Source organism: Musa acuminata, chromosome BXJ3-9 (genome assembly GCF_036884655.1).
Source record: "Musa acuminata AAA Group cultivar baxijiao chromosome BXJ3-9, Cavendish_Baxijiao_AAA, whole genome shotgun sequence".
Classification (NCBI taxonomy): domain Eukaryota; kingdom Viridiplantae; phylum Streptophyta; class Magnoliopsida; order Zingiberales; family Musaceae; genus Musa; species Musa acuminata.
The window spans coordinates 5,100,762-5,122,596 of record NC_088357.1 but is presented as its reverse complement, the minus strand read 5'-3'; the positions used below and the strand labels follow the sequence as shown (position 1 = coordinate 5,122,596).

At 38.5% G+C, this 21,835-nt stretch overlaps 2 protein-coding genes and 1 long non-coding RNA gene across 6 annotated transcripts; 2 read left to right on the top strand and 1 right to left on the bottom strand.

Moving 5' to 3' along the window:
- Positions 1-1,105: 1,105 nt before the first annotated feature.
- Positions 1,106-2,348, top strand: LOC135648478 (uncharacterized). Its single transcript, XR_010500973.1, has 2 exons — positions 1,106-1,586; positions 1,666-2,348. It is a non-coding gene; the product is annotated as an uncharacterized LOC135648478 (long non-coding RNA).
- Positions 2,349-3,628: 1,280 nt separating this feature from the next.
- Positions 3,629-12,786, bottom strand: LOC135648625 (putative protease Do-like 14). 4 transcript variants are annotated; one of them, XM_065166476.1, is made up of 12 exons: positions 12,617-12,771; positions 12,387-12,467; positions 11,102-11,352; positions 10,901-11,008; positions 10,631-10,807; positions 10,407-10,534; positions 9,207-9,418; positions 8,842-8,923; positions 8,064-8,206; positions 6,219-6,339; positions 4,798-4,890; positions 3,629-3,900 (listed from the first exon to the last, which is right to left on the bottom strand). In XM_065166476.1, exons 3-12 carry the CDS (start codon positions 11,232-11,234, stop codon positions 3,784-3,786), a joined length of 1,314 nt encoding a protein of 437 aa, XP_065022548.1. In that variant the 5' UTR covers positions 11,235-11,352; positions 12,387-12,467; positions 12,617-12,771; the 3' UTR covers positions 3,629-3,783. The 4 variants fall into 4 exon arrangements, with proteins under 4 accessions (XP_065022548.1, XP_065022550.1, XP_065022547.1 ...); XM_065166478.1 differs by having other exon boundaries at positions 11,120-11,352; positions 12,617-12,770; XM_065166475.1 differs by having other exon boundaries at positions 10,901-11,352; positions 12,617-12,778.
- A 5,753-nt stretch (positions 12,787-18,539) lies between these two features.
- On the top strand, positions 18,540-20,322 carry LOC103997523 (F-box/kelch-repeat protein SKIP20). The gene has a single exon (XM_065166759.1). The coding sequence runs from the start codon at positions 18,861-18,863 to the stop codon at positions 20,028-20,030; it is 1,170 nt and encodes a 389-aa protein (XP_065022831.1). The 5' UTR covers positions 18,540-18,860; the 3' UTR covers positions 20,031-20,322.
- The last annotated feature ends 1,513 nt before the right edge of the window (positions 20,323-21,835 follow it).

Below are 21,835 nucleotides of genomic sequence, written 5' to 3'. Positions count from 1 at the left end.
TGGAGAAAAGAATTAGCATTGTGATATGATGTGAGGCATTATGAGGTTAAGGTTATATATATATATATATATATATATATATCAGAACTATTGGTGGATCCCATAACAATGTCTGAGGCATTAAAATTATCAATGAAATATAAAATATATGATAACACAATGAGACAAAAATGATGGATAAAAAGATAATTTAAATTATGATGATAAACTAATTATAAATTATCTTACATAGTTAACCTTTTTAGAATCTAGGTTTCTAGATTTTAAAATTTATATTAAAATAAAATTATATATTAAAATTTTTATAATTATGAAAGTGAAATATTTAATTTAATCTGTCTTAATATCGTCGGTAAAACAACACTTGACTGGATGAGCATGAATAATACAAAAATATGAGTGAAAAGATAATTTTAACAATGATAATGGATGACGATACTATGAGTGATTATTATGGTGGTGATCGACAACAACGACATGATAGTTGACTTTGTCGATATTGGTGGTGGGAGAGGAAGAGCAAGCAAGTGAGATATTTGTGTTATTAACGATGAGAAGGGAGAGGAAGGGGAGGTAGAGTGGTATGACGTTATTCAGACATGTGTTGTATCTATGGTAAAATCGATGAAAATATAGTTAATATAATTAAATATTTTACCTTCATAATTATAAAAATTTTAATATAAATATTTTAAGTCTAAGGACCAAAACGTTAAAGAGGTCTGATTATAGAGGATAATATATAATTAGTCTATCATCATCGTTGAAATTTTGTTTTACATATCGTTTTCATATCATTTATGCACTTATTGTATCTTCTATCGGTAATGCCGACTGTATTAGGATAAATAAGATTAAATATTTTACTTTCGTAATTATAAATTTTTTTAATATATATATATTTTTAGTGGATGGAAATAATAAAAAAAGTCTAACCTAATTATCCCATATCCAAAGCAAGAATTTTCCGTGCTCAACTTGGTTCACTGACAACCCAGGTTGATGAAGTGGAGGCCTTCTTTTGACTTGTCATGAGATCCAAAAAGAGCCAGGGAGGGGGATAAGGGGATCTTGAAAGATGGCCAGGGGAGAGGAACCTCAAACATCAACCTGGTTTTCCTTCTCCCAAAGAGAAAGAGAGAGAGAGAGAGAGAGAGAGAGAGAGAAAGAGAAAGCTCATGCCATCATCACCAGCCCACACCACTTGCATGGGATAAACAATAGTAGTTGAAGACTTGAACACGGAATGCAGTGTATCCACCCCAAGTCTCAACCTTCTTCTTTCTTGCTCTGATCCTCCCAGGGATAAATGAGAGCAGACCGCAACGCTTCCTTTTACCAAACCCCTCTCTCAGCGTCACAGGCACTGCCTCCTCATCAAACTCATTCTGTCAATAATAATCCTTATCAACCTTCTCTTCTCACTCTTCCGTTCATCTCATAGTACAGGAGCGTCAGAGGAGGACACCTGCACCGATCTCATGTGCAGTTCTTCATTCTATGGCATGGATTTCAGGTAAAGACATGATAGAGGAGGACTGATGCCTGTGCAGTGGTTTCCAAGGGTTGTGAGGAACAGCTTAGAGGTTTGGTCTCTGATCAAGTGGTTTTAAGTGAATTATTTCCTTGTTTATTTCAATCGAAACATACTGTTTCTTCATACAGAAAAGAAAACAAATCCAATGTCTCCATTAGAAGGCTGAAGAAGAAGAAGAAGAAGATGTAAACCGGAGTTGTTCATGACAAAGCCTCCATCACTTTCTGCAATCTTGTCCCACAACTCGAGTGGTCATCTTGGAATCAGCTTCTCTGGCTTTGAGAGCCTTCTTCGATCCCCCACTTCATCAAAACTTGATCTAACGATGTGCCTAGCAATCATACACCAGCCTGTGACGTGTTGATCTGGATGCATCATGAAGCATTCGAGCTCAGAATCAAGCAGACAGACGGATGAGGATGGCAGGCGGAGGAGGATGGAGAGATCGGCGACTGGTTCAAGCACGGGCGGGTGGGTGCATCCACCACAGGAGCAGGAGACGAGAGGCTCCCCTTCCAACTATTTCAGCATGAAGTCGTTTCTTGTACTCATCTGCCTCACTCTATCTCTGTTGATACTTCCTCTCGTACTGCCTCCATTGCCACCACCACCTTCGGTGCTGCTGCTGCTTCCTATAGGCATGCTTGTTCTACTTTTGATCCTGGCTTTCATGCCCTCTGACACCGGAAACATTGCTTCTTCCTACCTGTAAATAAGATGAGGGAGTCCGCTGCATCTTTTTCTTCTTTAGATCGACAGAATTGATATAATGGCTTCGACTATATCTAATTTTCTCTTTCGGCTTCTAACATGTCGTCAACAGTGCATCAAAAATATAGGTCTTCTTATCTCATCTATGAGCTTAGGCATATATATATATATAAGTGTTATGGTATTGTCAAAACAAACTCATCATTTCACTTGTGACATGACATGCGACACAAAGCGTAAACTATATTAGTAATTCACAATTCATCGTAAAGATGATGGTGCTCAATAGTGTTCTCGGATAATAATAGTATGGTATTGTTCCATATGTTGCTTGTTGCTTGCTTGCTCGTCGTACTGTCACACATAAAATTGATTCATCATGGAGTTGTTCGTAGTGTTCTCAAATAGCAGTTTGGCACTGTTCCATATGTCGCTTGTTGCTCGTTCGCTCATCGTACTGTCACCTAAAATTGATCCCTTTTTATTCATTTTGAGGTTATTTTTATCATGTTGGGTTTAGGTCGATCTTTGTGTTCCATCGACAGCTTAAACTTTTAGATGCAACCGTAGCGATAAAAAAATATAAGAGGAGTGTTAAGAAATATAAATCAAAAGATTATGAAGAACTTCAGTTTTTAGAAACAAGTATAGTGCTAAAAAAAAAAAAATCCAAGATTGGAAAAAAGCATCTTATCGTCATGTTTGATTGTGTTCTTCGGATGGTCGACATTAGTGATTACTACATCAGGAATTAACATGTTGCTCTCATTTAATTTGTGTCGTAAGGCTGGCAGATGGATGTGGAAAGAGAGAGAGAGAGAGAGAGAGGCTGATGTTAACCTTTTGAGACAACACATGTATACATGCAAAACGAGCACCGCGTTGGAGACATCATTCATGTCTACCTTGATTTCCTCGTGGTAAGATTGTGATGTTCACTGTGATCTTATTTTGTGCACACACTTCAGATTTTTATTTAAATTATTCTATTATGATATTATTTTTTAAAATTAACGCATTAAAAAATATATATTAGTTTTGTAGTTTACCAACAACTTCTTGACCTTCGGACAGCCATCAGTCCTTATACATTATTTTACAATTTTACAAAATATTATTCTTGACCATCACTGATTGATTGAATCAATATAATGTCAATACAAAATCATAATAAATAAATTGAAACCGATATATAGTCAGATCAGCATATATCAATCATTATAATGTGAATTTTCTCATCATCATTGTTATTTGAGTATACTAAATGTGCTCATGTTCAGATACATTAGTGTTACATGTATCTGAACATTAGCACATTTAGTATACTCAAATAACTATTTTGAAAATTTGAAGTTAATTTTCGACTTTTCTTAGTCAAAATTCAAAAAGCATCTTATTTCATCTTATTAACAACAATCTGTCATTCTTAGCTTCAAAGCTCAATGCTAAATCCAAAAAACCAACATATGTGGCTAAGCATGCATGTTCTATATCATATGACATGTGCCTGTACGAGGGTGTATTCAAGGAACATGTCACCTGTCGATGTCAGCTTCCTCGGGCACTGCGGTCAACATGACTGACTTGTTGTTTGCTCGTTTCACTAGCACTTTCAGAGGCTTCCCAACCTGATCCTCCATGATGTCGATGATCTGTAGAAGAAACAGCAATCGACGACAGTACATTCTGCTTTGGTAATGTCTTTATTTCTTTTCCACACGCAACAGATATTGGACATGGAAGACAAACATATTGAGACAAACAGTGTCTACAACACATTTAAATAAATCTAAAGTCTTAGGATTGAAAACAGATGCATGTGTATCTCTGGCAAAAAACTATTTTAGTACCTTGACAGACTGAAGTGCTGATTATTCCAAATAAAAAAAGACAAAGCAACAAATCCTAAACGAAGTTTCTTGGGTGATCGGTTTGCAATGCCGTTAGAAAGAAATAAATCTAGTTACGCTAACCAGCAATATGAATCATAAATGCCATCATGAATGGCAGCAAGGAACTGAGAGTATGTCTGAAGCAGAAACAGGATATGTTCCACTGAAGAAGATAATGATCGATGGCCAAGTCTTCAAACTGGCACGAATTGCAACTAAGGTATAGAAATTATAGTTTTGAGATTCTAACCTAACTTACTTTTGAGTATCATCTTTGATGACCCAATTTTGATAATAATGTAATGCAATAGTTGGGCAAGCTATTGCAATTTCAAAATTGCATCAGTTTCCCCCATGTATTTGCCAAGAAATTGACTTGCTTGGGAAAAGCTTCTCCTGGTATCCACACTTGCATGATGTTTGACTATTTGAATGTCAATCATGAATATTGTGCTTCATAAATGAATGGTGAAAACAATTTACAAGGAAAATAAATCCAATCATCAACGTAATAATTTTTCTGACAGATTAAAGCACAAGACCTAAAGTTGAGTACGTAGTCCAGTTCTGAACAGGATGAGACCTAATTGCTTTCGTACATGATTCAAGCATGCAGATTGCTGTGACTTGGTTTCTAGACAATTTGAGGTGAAGTACCTCTTTAATGCCTCCAACTGGTTTACCATCAAACTCAACGACTACATCACCTGGTCGAAATCCTGCACGGTCAGCAGGGGATCCTGGAGTTACCTGGTAGGCATGTCAATTTATCATTTAGTAGGTTATCCTCAACATGATAATAACAGATAAAAAACTGATTGATAGAATCAATGAGCCAGCTAATGCACAATCAACCAAGGTATGTAATATCGTATCGTACCAGTGTTTCAAGGTTGGCTCGGTACGGTATGGTACCATGTACCAAGCGGTACATTAGGGCGTACCGAGCAGTTTTATATATTGCTTCCTCTTTACTGTAGCACGTTCCGTCTGGTAGCAGGCGGTCCACGTACCGTTATGCCGTCGGACCGGTACATACCGCCCGTACCAAGCGGTACGATTCAAAATTACATACCATGCAATCAACATTGTCTTTTATTTTTATTAAATATCTTTGATAAACAAATCATTTGTGGAGAAGACCAATTTATTATGTCCAAAGCATGTAGTGAATAAGAAAAATATGAAGCATAAATGGTTGACATGTATGACAAATAATGTACTTTCCAACAAGGTCTGCCGTACCGAAGCGTACTGCTCGTACCGAGCGATATGTACCGGTCCGATAGGTCACCGATACGCGGACCGCCTGGTACCGCTACAGTGCTACAGTGCTATACTGTAGCACTACTACAGAGCTACAATACTATACTGTAGCATTGCTACAGTGGAAAAATAAAAAAATATTCGGTACACTAGGATGTACCGTTCGATACGCCCTGATGTATTGCCCGGTACACCGGTACCATATCGTACTAAGCCCGGATCGAAACGCTGGTACGATACGGTACAACGAACCTTGCTTTCCAATGTCCTTGCAAGTTTACACTTCACCAGGTATGACAAGTTTGTAATTAAGAATAGATGAGTGGGCTCATGAAAAAAAAAAATCTCTTTCAAAAGCAGCTTCCCGTCCCACATGTCCATGTCATTCATTAAGTCCAACCCCTTCATAGCATTTCGAACAATGGGTAAAGAAACATGATAGCAGAGGTTTTCACATCATTACCACTCTAAGTTGAGGAAAGTGAGAACAAAGAAAAGTTTAAGGCACAGGAAAGATGGTGCCAAGGGCTAGATGCGGAGAAAGGGATGACCTGACATATTTTTCTGCAGGAAGCTCATTGTGCATAGGTTGACCTAATTAAAATTTTTCCTCCAGTCATTTATGGAAGCAAGGTTCCTTTCTGGTAAATCACCGATGATATTAGTTTCAAACTCCAATTTTTAGATCCAATTTATTTTCCATGTTCCCCTTATGCCAAAAAAAAAAAAACAAACAAGCACTATAAAAATAACCTGATATGGAAAAGCATTTATAGTTTACTCATAGCATATTATCACTAGACAAAACTTACCACAGGCACTAGTACACCTTTCACTACATCTGGAAATGAAGCATCTTTCTCCTTAAATTGTGCAATTTTCATTTCATTAAGATCGAGCATCTTCAGTCCAAGCCATGGTCGGACTACTCTTCTGCACAAACATTTTTTACAAACAAACAAGATATAGTTACTAAATTGTTATAAAGGCTTTAATTTTACATAGATTTAATTTACACTATATTGTGTTCTTAGGGTGATCAAGGTCAAAAAAGTTGTGGCATAATGTAATAATTCAATGACAATAAAGTTGAGTATAAAAAATGATCAGAAGCTGAAATCAAAAGGTAGAACAACAATCAACAAACATTGTTCCATATTTATGGCAGTATACAAGACAACTGCAAGTGGAATGATGTCAGAAATTTAGTGTCGGTGCATTGCCTACCATATCATATTGTTTCCATCATCTTGTTGGGTTTATCAGCACTACATGCCACATATTTTGTCACACTATATGATGAGTCGCATGCCCATGATAGTGTGATAAAGCAATATGTGACTGTACCATATCAGTGATCAACCAGTATGATCATATGCGTATTCAACCTCTAAATGAAGGAGAAATACAAGTCAACACTTGGACTACAGGAGGCAAACTTTGCTCCTACATGATAACAAAAATAAAAATAAATTGCTAGGATTATTTTTTTCTTAGTATTAAAGAGAAGCCTAAATCTTTTTCAGCAGAAAACACATCCTCAGAAAATGCAAATTCATTATAGGAAATAATTCTTAGAAGGACCTCAGAACTGAATCAGGACTTCAAAGAAAGTGTTCTACAGAACAACGAAAATTCTACAGAACAAACGAAGAACTCTTACTTCAAAGTTCTGATTCAGTTCTGGGCCTCAAGCTGCATCAGCAAAGACGTGATGAAATTTAATTCATTTTGCAATTACTTTTCTTAATGTCCCTCTTCTCCTTGGTATATCCATTATTAATCCTCATCTGTTTCGTAATCTACCAAATGAATTACGGAATTCCACATGGCACCTGATCAAGGCTATTTTATACTAGTCATCCTACAAGCTCATGTACACCATTGGGTTGTCTCATGTTGACACTTGGTTTAAACCCTATCACTTCCACTATCCCATACTAATAGTCTCTAGCCCAATGTTTTATGGTCTCCTCATGCACGTATTGATGCTATAATGACACACAAATTCAGACGACAAGCTGAGGGTCATTGTCAACTTTGTCCCTATAACACTTGTACTTATCTTACATGGTCAGCTTAACTGCCTTCAAATCCGTGTAGATCTAGGTTAGATGCACATGGATCTAAGCTAGATTGACACGGATCTAGGTAAGATCGGTATGAATCTAGGTCAAATCCATGAATATCTAGGCTATATCCATAAGGATCTAGTCCAGACCTGCAAGGACCTAGGCTAGATCTGCACATCACATATATCCACCTCATCCCCAACATTGTTCTAAACTTCGCTTTGGCACCAACACCACCACGTCTAGTTTTTCTTTTACCTCCATTATCATGGTTCCAACATCTTGCTAATACCCTCCGACCTCCACCATCAAGTCTACTACAGTAATTAACAGCTTACCCATGAAAGGAGAAGGATAAGATGTGGGGTAAGGATATAGGAGAGAAGCAAAACTGCCAATAAGACGCATTAGAGACAAAATGCTCAAAATATTCTTCTCCTATTTGCTTGAACTAAATGACAGATAACTACACTCAACAGGACATCATTTAGGATGTCACTAAAAAATTGGACCAAGAGGAACTACTAAAACAGAAAAGCCTAAGTGGTGTACTAAGTGAGACCAACCAAATTAAATAAAGCATACCCGTTCTTTCTGAATTGCTCAACTATTTTAATGACCGAGTCAATAGGCACAGCAAAACTCAATCCATCAGCTGCGGCAACTTTCATGATGTTAACACCTACAACCTCGCCATCAAGGTTCACAAGGGGTCCCCCAGAATTTCCCTACAGGATAAAACAATTGATGAATATATAATATTAATCAATCATGGTAGAAAATGCTGGACTACAAAAGTTAAGACAATCAAATATCTTAAGATTCCTTCAGCCTTGCAAGTTTCAAAGACTCGCCGATCAAATAATTGGGAAGTGAGCTACAATTTGTTCTTCTTTGCAAAACCATAATCATGAAACCTTACAAATGAAACAGCAGAGAAATAGCAGTACATATAGCAATTTTCTCCTTTATAAACACATTTAATTTCCTTCAATTAAATTCTTTGAGAACCTGCACAAACAAAGCCAAAAAAGGATAGAAGTGCATAATGATGAGTTTTAGAGATCATATATTATGTTCTTTAATCTTTTTTGGCAGTTTTCACATGAATTAAAAGTCACGTAACCACTTCACTGAGGCAAACAGAACCAAAATATTCCAGCCAACTCAAACAAATATCAGCAAGTAGGTCAATTGTTGTAAAGTACAAGCTCCCAGCTCAATAATAGTCGAGAAGGGTTGTAATAACAAATAATGAGGAACACTGGCATCATCCAACAAAAGAATATAGGAAGGTCCTGGAACAAATGATAGATGCACACAGTTTATTAAATAGAAAGGAAAAAATAACAAGTATTCTTACCTCATTAATTGCACAATCTGTTTGCAGATACTCCCTTCTAACTCCACCAAGACCAAGGTCACTGCTTTTCCGATCAACACAGCTACATATAGAAAGGAGAGTTAAAAGAGAATCACAAAATAAAAAGAAACCAAAAAGACTATTTTCCTTGACAGCATAAACCCATAGTACTAAATTCAAGATGAAAGCCACAAGCTTCTGATATAATATTGAACAACACTTTAATCAAACACAATAATTTGTAGTGAAATTACAACAATCTAATACACGCTCATGAAATTCCTGGAATAACTGACAGCAAATGAGGAGAATTTTTATGATAAAGTAGAAATTAAACAAGAAGCACAACATCTATGTTAAAATACCTTACAATGCCAGATGTGATGGTATTTTGCAGAGAAAGTGGGCAGCCCAAGGCAATAACCCAGTCACCTGGACGAAGCTTAGATGATGATCCAAGTTTTGCTGCTGGAAGTGGAGTTTTAGATTGTATCTTCACTACAGCAATGTCTGAAAGGAAATCAGCATTAACCACAATGCCCTCAAATTCACGGCCATCTTGTAAAGTCACACCAACCTATTTTAATTTAAGAAAATAATAAGTAGAAATTGGAGACAAAAGGCTAAATTTTAGGCTTTTACCTCAATGATAAAGCTAATTCAATTTACTAGCACTAGCGAAGAACTTAATTCAATCATACATATATAAGCATGTGTTTCCCTACCTAAGTTAAGATTCTTATGACTGAAAAAAGAATAAGACATGGCTGACCTTTCTAGTTCTTTCCCATAACATTTTAGGGAGAAAACATGTACGGAGAAGATGAGACTCGATAGGTCCATTGGCCCAAGAACTTGAATGGAATGAGCCCTTGACAACATGGCCATAATGCTCAAGCCCATACCAGCAGTAATAATTATAACAACAAGTATATACTAATCAACTAACCATCCACTTCCAACCTGGGGCTAATTTGGGTTACAGAAACTTCCAGACCAAAGGCCCAGTGTCCTCATTGAGGCCCAAGACTTATCACTTTCTATCGTCAACACTAGGGCATCAACCAAGCAAGCCTTCAACTTCTGAAAACTCCAATCGTCATGAACAAACTTTATATTCTGTATTAGCTGGGTTGCAGGTAATATCTTGGAGAAACCTTCAAAGAGTTATAATGCCTAGCTAACCAAGAACACTTCTGACCTAAGTGACATTCCTCGAGCCTTGGAGACATTGTAGGCCTCTTCCAGATTACTACAATTCTATACCCTACCAAGGTCCATTAAGATTCCAGTACCAATCTTCACTCCTAAACTAAATGGCATAACCTTGATTGTTTCCAACTGTATCTACAAAGCATTTATACTTGCATGCAATAAAAAAGATCCTAAATATAATATCAAACTGTCAGTAATAATATAGTCTCACAATGTTCCATACTAAGTAATGCCTAATGGACTTAATCATGGAGTTAACTATAAAATCACACAGCTGCTATAGAGTCCCTAGCATCCTAGACCTGATTTAAGGAGAAAGTTCACAGAATACTGTCATATTGTGCACCAACCTTTCCTTTGGAAACCCTTCTCATGCTATGGAAGTCTGCCACACAATGTGCACAAGTCAAAATCGTCCCATCAGGATCAATGATGGTCCCGGAGCCGATACTCTTCCCAAACATTGGACCATACAGACCTTCAGAAATGTGTTGCCAGAAGTTGCCTGTTAGGTAAGAACAAAAAAGAAATCCCTCGATTGACAACCTGAAGCAGCAAAAAGAAGCATCCTCACCTTGGACGACAGAAATGTTCACCACAGCAGGACCAGCTGCCGCAGCCGCCTCAGCGATAGAGTTCCTTCCCAAACATCCCGGGCAGCACGGCGCATCATCCCGGTTCTTCCCGAGCGGTTCCCTATACGAATTCGAATCCGGCAGAGGGCTCGTGGAAGAATACCGTGTAAAAAAGCCTGCATTTAGAACCAAAGATCGGCCGATCAAGAATGCAACGAGTAAAGAAGAGAAAGGGGGAAGAAACAGAATCCGTTGCTTGATACTAAAACCTCCGGCAGGGCTAGAGAAGAGAGATGGAAGAGTGAAGTCTCGCAAGAACAGCTCCGAAGTCGATGACAGGAACTGCCGCAATGGAGCGGAGATCGAAACGGCTACATCTGTCGACGGGGAGAAAGGCGAAACTGAGAAGCCACAAGATCGTTGAAAAGAGCGAGAGAAGCAAGGGAGAGGAGAACAGTAAGTAGGGATACTGGTGGGATGGGAGTGACCATCCGAGGAGGAAGAGGAGCAGGCAAGGGCCGCGCCGCCGTAGAAGGCGGTGAGAGCGAGGAGGCCGGTGGCCGCGCTGCGGCGGGGTCTCGGCGTTAGGAGGCGTCGGAACATGTGTCACCGGCGTCGAGCTGAAGCGATCAATGAGGCCCTCGCTCGCTCGCTCCTCTTCTTCCTTCTTGGCGGCCAAGAAGGGATACGCCCCTGACTCTTCTGCCAGCGAGCCGAAGTCCTAAAGTTTTGGTAAACACCACTTTAAAATAAATACCCGCAAAATCTCCAAACTTATATACATATCCACGGAATTAAACAGATATATATATATATATATATATATATATATATATATATATATATATATATATATATATATATATATATATATATATATATATATATATATATATATATATATATATGACATTTTTAAGCAACAAATAATATTATTCCTACATTTTTACCAGATTAAAAAAATCATGCCATTTAGTTACAATTTTTGCATAATATTTTTTACTTTTTTAAATTCGTAATACTAAATTATCATTCGATTTCCAATCTTTGATTTATAGTCGACTGATTCCATCATTTGAAACCACTTTTCACCAGTAAAACAAGAAAGATTGTGACAGTACATGAAGATTGTTCCCCAGAAAAGAAGAAATGGGCACTGTCTTGCCAAGAAAAAAAGGGACATAATTGTGTCATCATATAACAAGGAGATATATACGTAGATAGATAGAGCGAGCAAGCTAGTATAAACCACTTTTCACCAGGCTTACTGTTAAGAGACTGCAAGAATTTGTAAGCAGATTTGACAGTAAACTCGTAATGAGTATCAAAACTTCATAATCAAACATCCTCATTAGGATCCATAAGAAGATTAATCCTAGAAATTTTTTTTCCTAACTCGTAATTCCATCCGCCATCACAAGGAAATCAACTATCTTTTGACTTGTTTCAAGTATTGAAGTTGATATTGGGGTCATTTCTTCTTTCTTGTGACTCTGCTGCAAAGAAATGAACTATCACCATATTCTAATTGCTGATGCAGACTCTACTCATTCATACTGAGTCGATCCCTTATGGATTGCTTCTCAGTTTATTTATGTTAACTGGAATCTGGTATAAGAAGAGGATCTAAGACTGCTGTAGCTAGATTAATTGAAAGGCAAACTGTAACATTCAACTGAGAAATTATTTTTGTCAGAAACATAAAACTTGTTATATTTGATTCAGCCATCCATGAACCAAGTGGAATTTCCTGACCTTGAGCTTAGAAGCTTGAAACTTGAACATTCAATCTGGCAGCAACATTCAAACTGGGGAGCTCTGAGCTTTTGTTTTCTTCTGAAACACCAAAAGAAACAAGTGTCAAGTGAACAAGAGCTTGCAGATTCGTAACACCGTATATGGTAGTCTTAAACAAGTGCTGGATTTAGAGAAGAAAGATCGTCACTGTGAAATAATGGACAAAATTGTTTGAAAGATGATCTTACCGAATTGAGAAAGATGACTAATCTGGTGCTCAACAAGTATCTACTTGTGCTTCTCAATACAATGTGAATGGATGTTACTCTCACGACTACTTGAGTTGACACAATCTTCTTGATGAAGAAATAATTTAAAACTCCTCCATTGTTTTAAATAAAGTAGACCATGATTCCATGACCTTTAGAGACAATACCTGCTTCATAAACACAATTTTAGCAATCGCAGATAAGCATGAAAATGAATGAATATTTCCCTCGGCATTGCTGAACACATGTGCCACTTAATCTATGTAGCTTTGACATGTTAAGACTTAAGATATGACTAGCCTTATACCGTTTGATCATAAACACAAATTATTCTAGCAAAAAAACTAATGGATAATCTCTCACCAGTCAAATTCCTGAACTTGCTTCTCTCCTTTTCCTTTTTGTAATTATTTTCATTTATTTTAAGACTTTTGGTCGGGCGTAGTCTTTAAAAATTTAAATAATCCCAATGACCATCTCTGATATAAAACCCTATTGAATAATTCAGATGTTGGGCAGTATTATATAGCTTTCTGACTTGTTTTTTTTCTTTACATACAATGGATTTTGGTTACTTAAGAAAGAAAGGATAGCTACTGGGTCAAGCAACAATCAATGATAGCATGCTTACAGCAAAAGAAGCTTCTTTAGACTAAATCATTTTCAATGTGTTCTGCTGTGTCAACTTGGGTTCTTATCCAACTCTAGAAGATTTCTGTTGTCTCAACTTGGATTCTTATCCAAACTCTTCCTTTCCTTTATGATTTAGAATAATAGAATATGTTCACTAATTTAGCATTGTTTATGTTTTCTTTTCAAATTTTCTTGTTCATTAACCATCTATTCTCTTTGATAGCTTCAATAATCTCTCAGTGTAAATCAAAAAGTTGACTTGGCATTCCCCTCATCCTCGAAAACAGATACCAACAGAATCATAAATAATCAAATAAAAAAAATCAGTTATATTATCAAGTTTAATAAAAGATTGTCAAATACATAAATAAACATCCCATATGGATTCAGTGGGCCTTGAGCAAGCGACGAAGGGAATAAGCCACCATTTTAAGTATGAACTATCTTGGTACATACCTTGTTGTGATCAATTTTTGAGGGCAGGTCTTAGTATAATGGAAAGGTTGTTCTGGTTCACCCTACTAGAGATTTCAGTGAATGAGTATGCAAATAAATAGAAACAAAAATTCTTAGCAATATAGAAGAAGTAAAAAAGGAAAAAAGAATCATATGGAAAGTTGCTTCTGTGCCCTTCACTTTAGTCATTTTCTTCTCCTATCCAGCATGACTTATCCACAAAATTATTGTCATATATATATATATATATATATATATATATATATATATATATATATATATATGTATGTATGTATGTATGTATGTATGTATGTATGTATGTATGTATGTATGTATGTATGTATGTATGTATGTATGCATGTATGTATGTATGTATATATAGTCTGTGTGTGTGTGCATTGTTCATGCTCAAGTATCTTTATTGTGCAATTTAGAGGGCTCAATTCTCTTTCATCAACATAGACATTGTCAAGCAATTTTTTTTAAGAAAAAAAGGACATGGCTTTTGTCCTTAAGTTCATAAATTTAGGGGCATGGATTGAGACAACATTGTTTTAGTAACTTGAGATCATCAGCTCTCAGATCATCTATCTTTATTTGCAATTTATTATTCATTTCTCCATTAATCAATTGGTTAGTATATTTATCTTACAGAGAAGGCAGCAGCCTACAAAAGTACAACTTGGAATGATCAAGTCTCTGTCAACTGCCTGATGATGAATGAACATATTGAGAGCAAGCTAATATAAACCAATTTGCAAATAAGTGAATCATGGACCTAATAAAATAGTATCATTTCTAAGCCTTCTGCTTTCCTGTGTTTCCAAACTTGTTATATGTAGGATCTTATCTCTTTGATTGAGACCCCTTTCCTCAACTTGTTTTATTAGTGCTGGCCCATAGCATGAGCTTTCCTTTTCTGATTTTCTATCTACTATGGCAGTGATAGATCACAAACACAAATTATGGATACCCCTGTAAATCTATCATCAACCATCAGCAAGTTTGTTCTGCATAATTCTATGCCACGAAAGGGCTATGATCTCTCTAACTTGCATGCAAATATAAACATGGAACCTACTTGTACTTTGGTCATCATTCTGCCAAATCATGGTCCTAAGTTTCAATTCCTTTTCTTTTACTTTTAGATCTATCCAGTTGATTGTCCATTTCAGTAGTACACAAACGGTCTCTCTGAAATTTTCTAAAGCAACAACCAAATACAAGATTACCATCCATCAAAAAAAGAAGAGCAAAGTGCAATATATCACACAGAAAAGATCATTTTGTGGTTATATGATGCTTTTCAAGAAACATAGAAATCTAGGTCTGTTTGCACATAGAAATCTAGAACAATTAACTGTAACAGATCAGATAGAAATAAATAAAGCAAGTCCTAAGTTTAATTCACATTTGAGACTGCTCAAGGCTCGTGGAATCCCAATCCATGTTCAGAGAATGATTATTGCAACCATCAACCAGTTCATTTTCTTGAATTGGTTCCAACATCTCCTTTAGCCAGATTTAGTTAGAACAACATATTATGTTATTTAAAAGATATTTTTAGTTTTTTACAAAAAAAAATATCAATTTTTTCCCAAAAAGATATGCAAGTATCCTGAGGAAAAGAAAAAGAATGGTTTTAGTCTAGAGCAGATGTCCTTATTGCTCCTGAGTTCTGAGTTATAGAAAGCTGAGTGATGAAGTCAGACCTTTACCAGAGGATTTCTTTCCCATAAGTTGTTTTGCTATGGCTTTGGTAAGGCCGAACTCTTCTTAGAGCTGGAGAGTTTATTTCAAGCTCTTGAACTCCACCCTCCACCTATAGCACGAGCATGTCATCCCGTAACTACGCAGTCTCACACTTTGTTCCATCTAAGTTGCTGATGAACTTTCCGTACTTCCCAAAAGAAAGCAAATAAGTTCAGCAAAGCAACACCATTTTTCACAATTAAGGCCATGTCATCCTTCAATCCTTCTAGAACAGAAATGCAAGTGAATGCATGTGGTATGCTCAGATTCCTTGTCCACTTTCCCAAGAAAATCTTCTGCAAATTGATGTCAGGCAGGAGCCTCTCTTGAGGTCCTCTTCCTCTCATGCACTTACTACCATCCAGAGGAAGATGGAGCACTGGACACAGTTTTCTCAAGCTGGGGAAGAGAAGAGAAAGGAAGTCTTATTCAAGAAAAGTTAATAGTGTTGTATCAATGCAAGGATAGTATCCACCTATCATGAATGACCCCACTACTTGGATGACCTGATCCTCAGCACGACTACCAAAAGGTTCTAGAAGATTAGGAACAAGCACATCTATACTAACAGATACTCCGCCAACTTGTGGACAATAAATTACTTATGCTGAAATTTTTACATTTGATAATTGGTTTGCTAAAGACATGGCCAAAAGCTTATAATTGTCCTTTGATTTAGGTTCTTTTACATTGTGAATTGTAACAAGATATTGTTCCAAGGGGTCTCTTCATTGGTATCTACTGATTTAAGAATACTGAGTTATATCTTCCTTCTACCATCCTCGTTGAACACTTCTACAGAGAACAATTATGTAATAGAAATTCTGCTCTCTCTCCGACATTGGTCTCTTAAATTCATACACCTCAGTAGGTCATATCTGCATTTTTCTGCTTTGCACTACACATGCACATACATAGAGCACATGGAATAATATAATAACAGAAAACAGAGAATATTATCTTAGGATAATTCAGCAAGGAGGAAAATGGAAATTAAGATAGTGTTATATATTAGCTGTCTACAAATATATTCTATGTCCTTTCTCTTAGAATCATATGCTATGGTAGCTTTTGTCTTATGCATCTAGATAGCGTTCTTCATGAATTAAAATTCCCTAAGTAGATCTAGTGATGTGGAACCAATCTTATCTATCTCTTATTCAAATAAATTTGATTAATTTAGCAGTTATTTTGCATATCATAAGTTGCCACATGACAACATACCGAATAATTCTGATCTTGTTTCCTAGTTTATTCAAGCAAGAAAAAAATATGGAAAAAATTTAAGAAAAATCAAATTATGATTATAATTGAAATTTTCAAATCCTGATGGAAATTTTGTAAATTAGATCTCTACCAGGATAGAAGCATATCAATCAAGAATATTATCTTTTTCAAAGGGAAGATCAAATCATATATTTGATTTGATTCAATTGTAAATTCTTTATTTTTATAATTTTCTTTTATTTTCATGTACTTAGCTTGTAAAAAGGGACAAGAACATTATACTGCAAATCAATCAGAAACGAATCAATGAAATAAGTTATTTTCCTACCTCGAGTGTGACTGATGCGAGGCCACATTTGTTGAGTCGTGTGGAGGTGCGAGACCTTCATCCTAGGAGTGTTCTCATTGAATCAAAACGAGTTTGGAAGTTATCCTTTTGTTTTCCTATTATCTTTTAGTTACCATCTTCTATTCCTTTCTTTTATGTTCCTCTATTATCAAAAATATTATATCGCTCTCTTCCTACATCCTCTAGTTTTTCTGAGGGTAACCTACACGGATTTGAGTCCACCAAGTGTGAGCACTTTCATGTTATTAGTTCCCATCAAGAGATACATCCAAGTCAGCAAGTACAAAAATATTGTCAGATAGGTTTCCTGGTTCTTGATTTTTGTTCTGTAGAAGTCCTTCAGCCCAGACCAATGCAATCATTTACATACACAAGAAATTCTAAAAGTCATAAGCATCAGAAAATAAATCTACCAATATGATGTTTGAGAACAACTTTCAAGAAACAGGTTAAAAGAATTCAAGCTATTGGCATGACCATGGATATATTTGCAAAACTGCTTGACTACTACTTATATGTCAGACTTTGCACAATCACACAAGGCTAGGGATTGGATAAGACTTTCATCCTTATCCTTCTAGAGAAAGGAAGTGCTCAAATTGTGGTCCCTGGTATCAAATAATTCCCGAAGATATTTGTCATATTCATGACTTTGGATCACATCTCACTATCTTTTGCTGTCTGCCATAGTCCTTGATTGGAAGACTCAAGCAAGAACAAAGAATAAAAGAAAGCATAGGAAGATGAGCACCTAGCTGAAGCCAGGTGAAAGTATCTTTATCAGCTTAAATTAAAGCACCTTCTTCCTGCACAGAATTGTTCAACTGTGATTTTGGACTGACTTTAGCTTCTACTGTGTTTTTCAACTCAAAACCTTCTGACTATAGTTTTCATGAGGTGTAATGCAGTAATGTTTTTGAACTGCTCCATCTCTAGTCACAGCCTCTCCCGTCACAAGAAGCAAGGCTCTCAGATGCATCTTTTTTTCCACCTAAAATCGACACCCTCCAGGCATAAATGGCATCACTTAGCCAAATTCCATGAGCTCCAAAATAAACAGTCAACATAGAAGATAAAATACTAAATAGCATCCAACCAACTAATGAAATGACAAGTATCTCCCAAACCCATATTTGATAGCTTGAAAACAGCACAAATTGCATCATCTAGCCAACCCCCCCACCACTTCACCCCAAGACAAACAGTTCTGCATGACATAGAAGACAAATGCCTCACTCAATGGCCTCCATAACCATCATCAAGCTGCTTAAGGATCCCCTAAACTCAAATTCTATGGCTAGAAAACTGAAGGAAGCAACTTCCACATCAGGCAACCAGGAAAGCAAGCTTTCAATATTTCTTTTGCAGTTCCTTCCAAGTCAAAATCTCCACTGCTCACTATTCTTGTCTATGTTCCTCCAATCGCATGTGGCTTGCTCTTTCCAATCCCCAAAGACCTATCATTAATTGTTTATTAGCCTATCCTATCCTATCATTAATTGTCTCTCACCTCACTTGGCACCACAGTCATCAGTGATACAAAATTAACTATCAGAATGCTGTATAGTATGGAAATTCTGCAACCAATATCTTCACAGTAACGCTATGCCAATCCATTTCTCATGGATTAGCTCTATTAGGCAAAGGACACCCCACTTGATAAAGCCCTGCCTCCTCTTCTTAAAACCCTCAACCCATCCTTCCCCACGCCACAATTTTTCCATCCATACTGAAGTGGTGTTCAAGAAAGCTTAATAAATGAGTAGAGGCACACAGCATAGAGATAGATAGATTAAGAGAAATAGGATGGGAGGAAGAGAGAAGAGAGAAAGAGGGACGGAGAGGGAGGAGTTTTACAAGGCTTTGTTACCGGGTTTGCCGGATGACATAGCTTTGGACTGCCTCGCCCGAGTCCCGCTCCGATTCCACCCGGGTCTCCGACTCGTCTGTTGCCGCTGGCGCGATCTGGTCACCGCCCCCTCCTTCCACCGACACAGGGAAAGAATCGGGACCGCGGAGGACCTGATCTTCCTCGTTCAGGCCGTCGTCCCCGTCGAGAAGTGTGGCGATTCTGAGGAGGAGAAAGAAGGTGGCGCCGTTTGCCAGCCGCCGGTGTATGGGCTAAGCGCCTACAATGCGACGCTGGGGTCGTGGCACCGGGTGGCGATGCCTGCGCCGGTGCCGCTCTTCGCCCAGGTCGCGGCGGTGGGGAGGGAGGTCGTCTTGCTGGGGGGCTGGGACCCGGCGAGCATGGAGCCGACGACGGAGGTGCGGGTGCTGGACCCGGCGACGGGGGGATGGCGGCGAGGGGCAGCGATGGTTGCGGCGAGGAGCTTCTTCGCGTGCGCGGCGCTGGCGGGTCGGGTGTACGTGGCGGGGGGCCATGATGGGCAGAAGAACGCGCTGCGATCGGGGGAGTCGTACGATCCCGCGGCGGACGCGTGGGCGGCGCTGCCGGAGATGGGGGAGGAGCGGGACGAGTGCCAGGGGGTGGCGGCGGGGGGGCGGTTCTGGGCGGTGAGCGGGTACGGGACGGAGGGGCAGGGTCGGTTCGTGGGGGCGGCGGAGTGGTACGACGCGGCGGCGGGAGCGTGGAGGAGGGAGGGAGGTCTGTGGGAGGCGGGCGCCGCCGCCTGCGTGGGGGTGGCGGGGGGGAGGATGTGGAGCGTCGGGTGCGGCGGGGGAACCGGTGGGGTGAGGGAGTACGAGGGGAGCGGGAGGGGATGGAAGGAGGTGGCGCCGCTACCCGTGGGAATGAGGCCGGGGCCAAGCCCGTGCGCGGCGGCGGCGGTAGCGCTTGGAGGCGCCGGCGAGAAGGTGCTCGTGATGGCCGTGGAGACGGACGGAGATGGAGGGGATGATCGCGGGGCCCATGGCGCGTGGGTCCTGGAGGTGGGGTCACGGCGGTGGACGCGCGTGCAGACGCCGATCGGGTTCACTGGGTTCGTTTTCTCGGCCACTGCGGTCCGGCTCTAAATTAAATCCTTGGACCGTTCCGGTTCAGATCCCCCAACCCGGTAAACTCGAGATGGTACCAGTGACTCTGTTTCTTGTCTGCTTGCCTCTGCACTCTGTATATATATACTGCTGTCAAACCTGTATAGGTCTACTGCTTCAGTGGTACTTGAAATAGGTCTCATGAGTTGTGTTGAGAGTTTTCTAGTATGACTACCTTCCTTCTTCTTCTTCCTTGTGCTTGGGGAATGGCTCTACTTTTTGTTTCCAGGCAGGAGACCAGTGTATATATAATGCTATATACCCTCTGTAATCTGCTTGCTCTGCTCACTGATGAAAGTAATGTGTTAGAGAATTGGATCTTTGACAATTACAAACTGTGATGACTAATCCTCTGAGAAACACTTGTTGTGCCAAATAACTCCCAAGGATTAAGAGAACAGCTTCAGCCTCTGGTCTGCTGCTCTGCTTGTAATGCCTGGCTTCCTGGTTTCAGGGGAAAATTGAATGTTGTGTTACTCTTGTTTAAAGATTGAGATTTTTGGAAGGCGTGATCAGAATCTTATGAGAAAAAGTTTAATGAAGCATGTTGTTTGTTCACAGATATTTCTTCCCTCTTCTCTCACCAGTTCTGAACATTTATGTCATCCCTCTCTCTTCTTTCCATTCCTCCACATATTGTGTGCTTTATGATTAAACTGATTGCAATTGGTGAAGTAGTGGCCATCTTCCACTTATGGCTTTAGATTGGGAATACCACCAAAGAAAGGGGACTTTGGATTGTGGAGGAGTTCCATTCTGATCTCTATCCTGCTTATTTAGGCAACTCTGTGGTAAACACTAACCTTGTCTCCACAGTTCTTTGATGTTGCTTATGATCCTGTTGTTTCAAAGATCTTCTGTTTCAGTGAGAGAGAAGCTTATCGTATGAACTCCCTTTTCAGAATTATTACACTGTGTTGTAAATTGGCATCCATAATCTCTTCATCCAGTCTAGAATTAGGAGCTGTATCCTACTACTTTATGCAGCTCTGAGCTGAACACCAACCTTGTCTCCAAAATTCTTAGATGTTGCTTATGATATTGCTCTTCCAAAGAGATCTTGTTTCAGTGAGAAGCTTCATCAATAGGAACTCCATTTTCAGATCCACCACACTGTGTTATCAACTGGCATCCTTGTTCTCTTCAACTATCCAGAAAGTGGAGCTGTTTGGTAATCTGTACTTTTCCTGCATTGAATTATTTGATGCATTAATGTGATGCTGGTGGAGATGCATTATGATTTCTTTTTTATGTTGTGCAATAACACTATTTTAATGTCAACCAGACATGAACAAGTGAGTCAGTCAGGCTTGTTCTAGTCCATATCTTTCATAACAATCTTAATTGCTATGCTACATTCCACAGAATCTTGTTTTCTTCTCTCATCTACATAGCAGCTTTTAACAGATGTTTGAAGACTCAGCCATGCAGTTTCTTGTTATCAGGTAAAACATGGAGTTGATCTGAGATCACCAATGTCTAGTGAATGGGAGAAACTTGCAGAGTTTTGGCCTTATACAGTACATTCTCATACAATTTCTACATCCAGAGCATTCCTTTATTCAATCCAACAACAATTATGTGATTTCATTCTTTTTGTCCTCTAAGTGAGATTTATCTAAAGATTAGTTTGTCATTATTCTTTCTTGGAGGCATATCATGATTCAATCATAATATCGATACATCGGTCGGATCAATTGGTTCATTCTGCATTTATAAATAAAATAAAATCAAATCAATGCACAATTTTTTCAGTCCAATCATTTGTTTGGTCTAATTCTGAT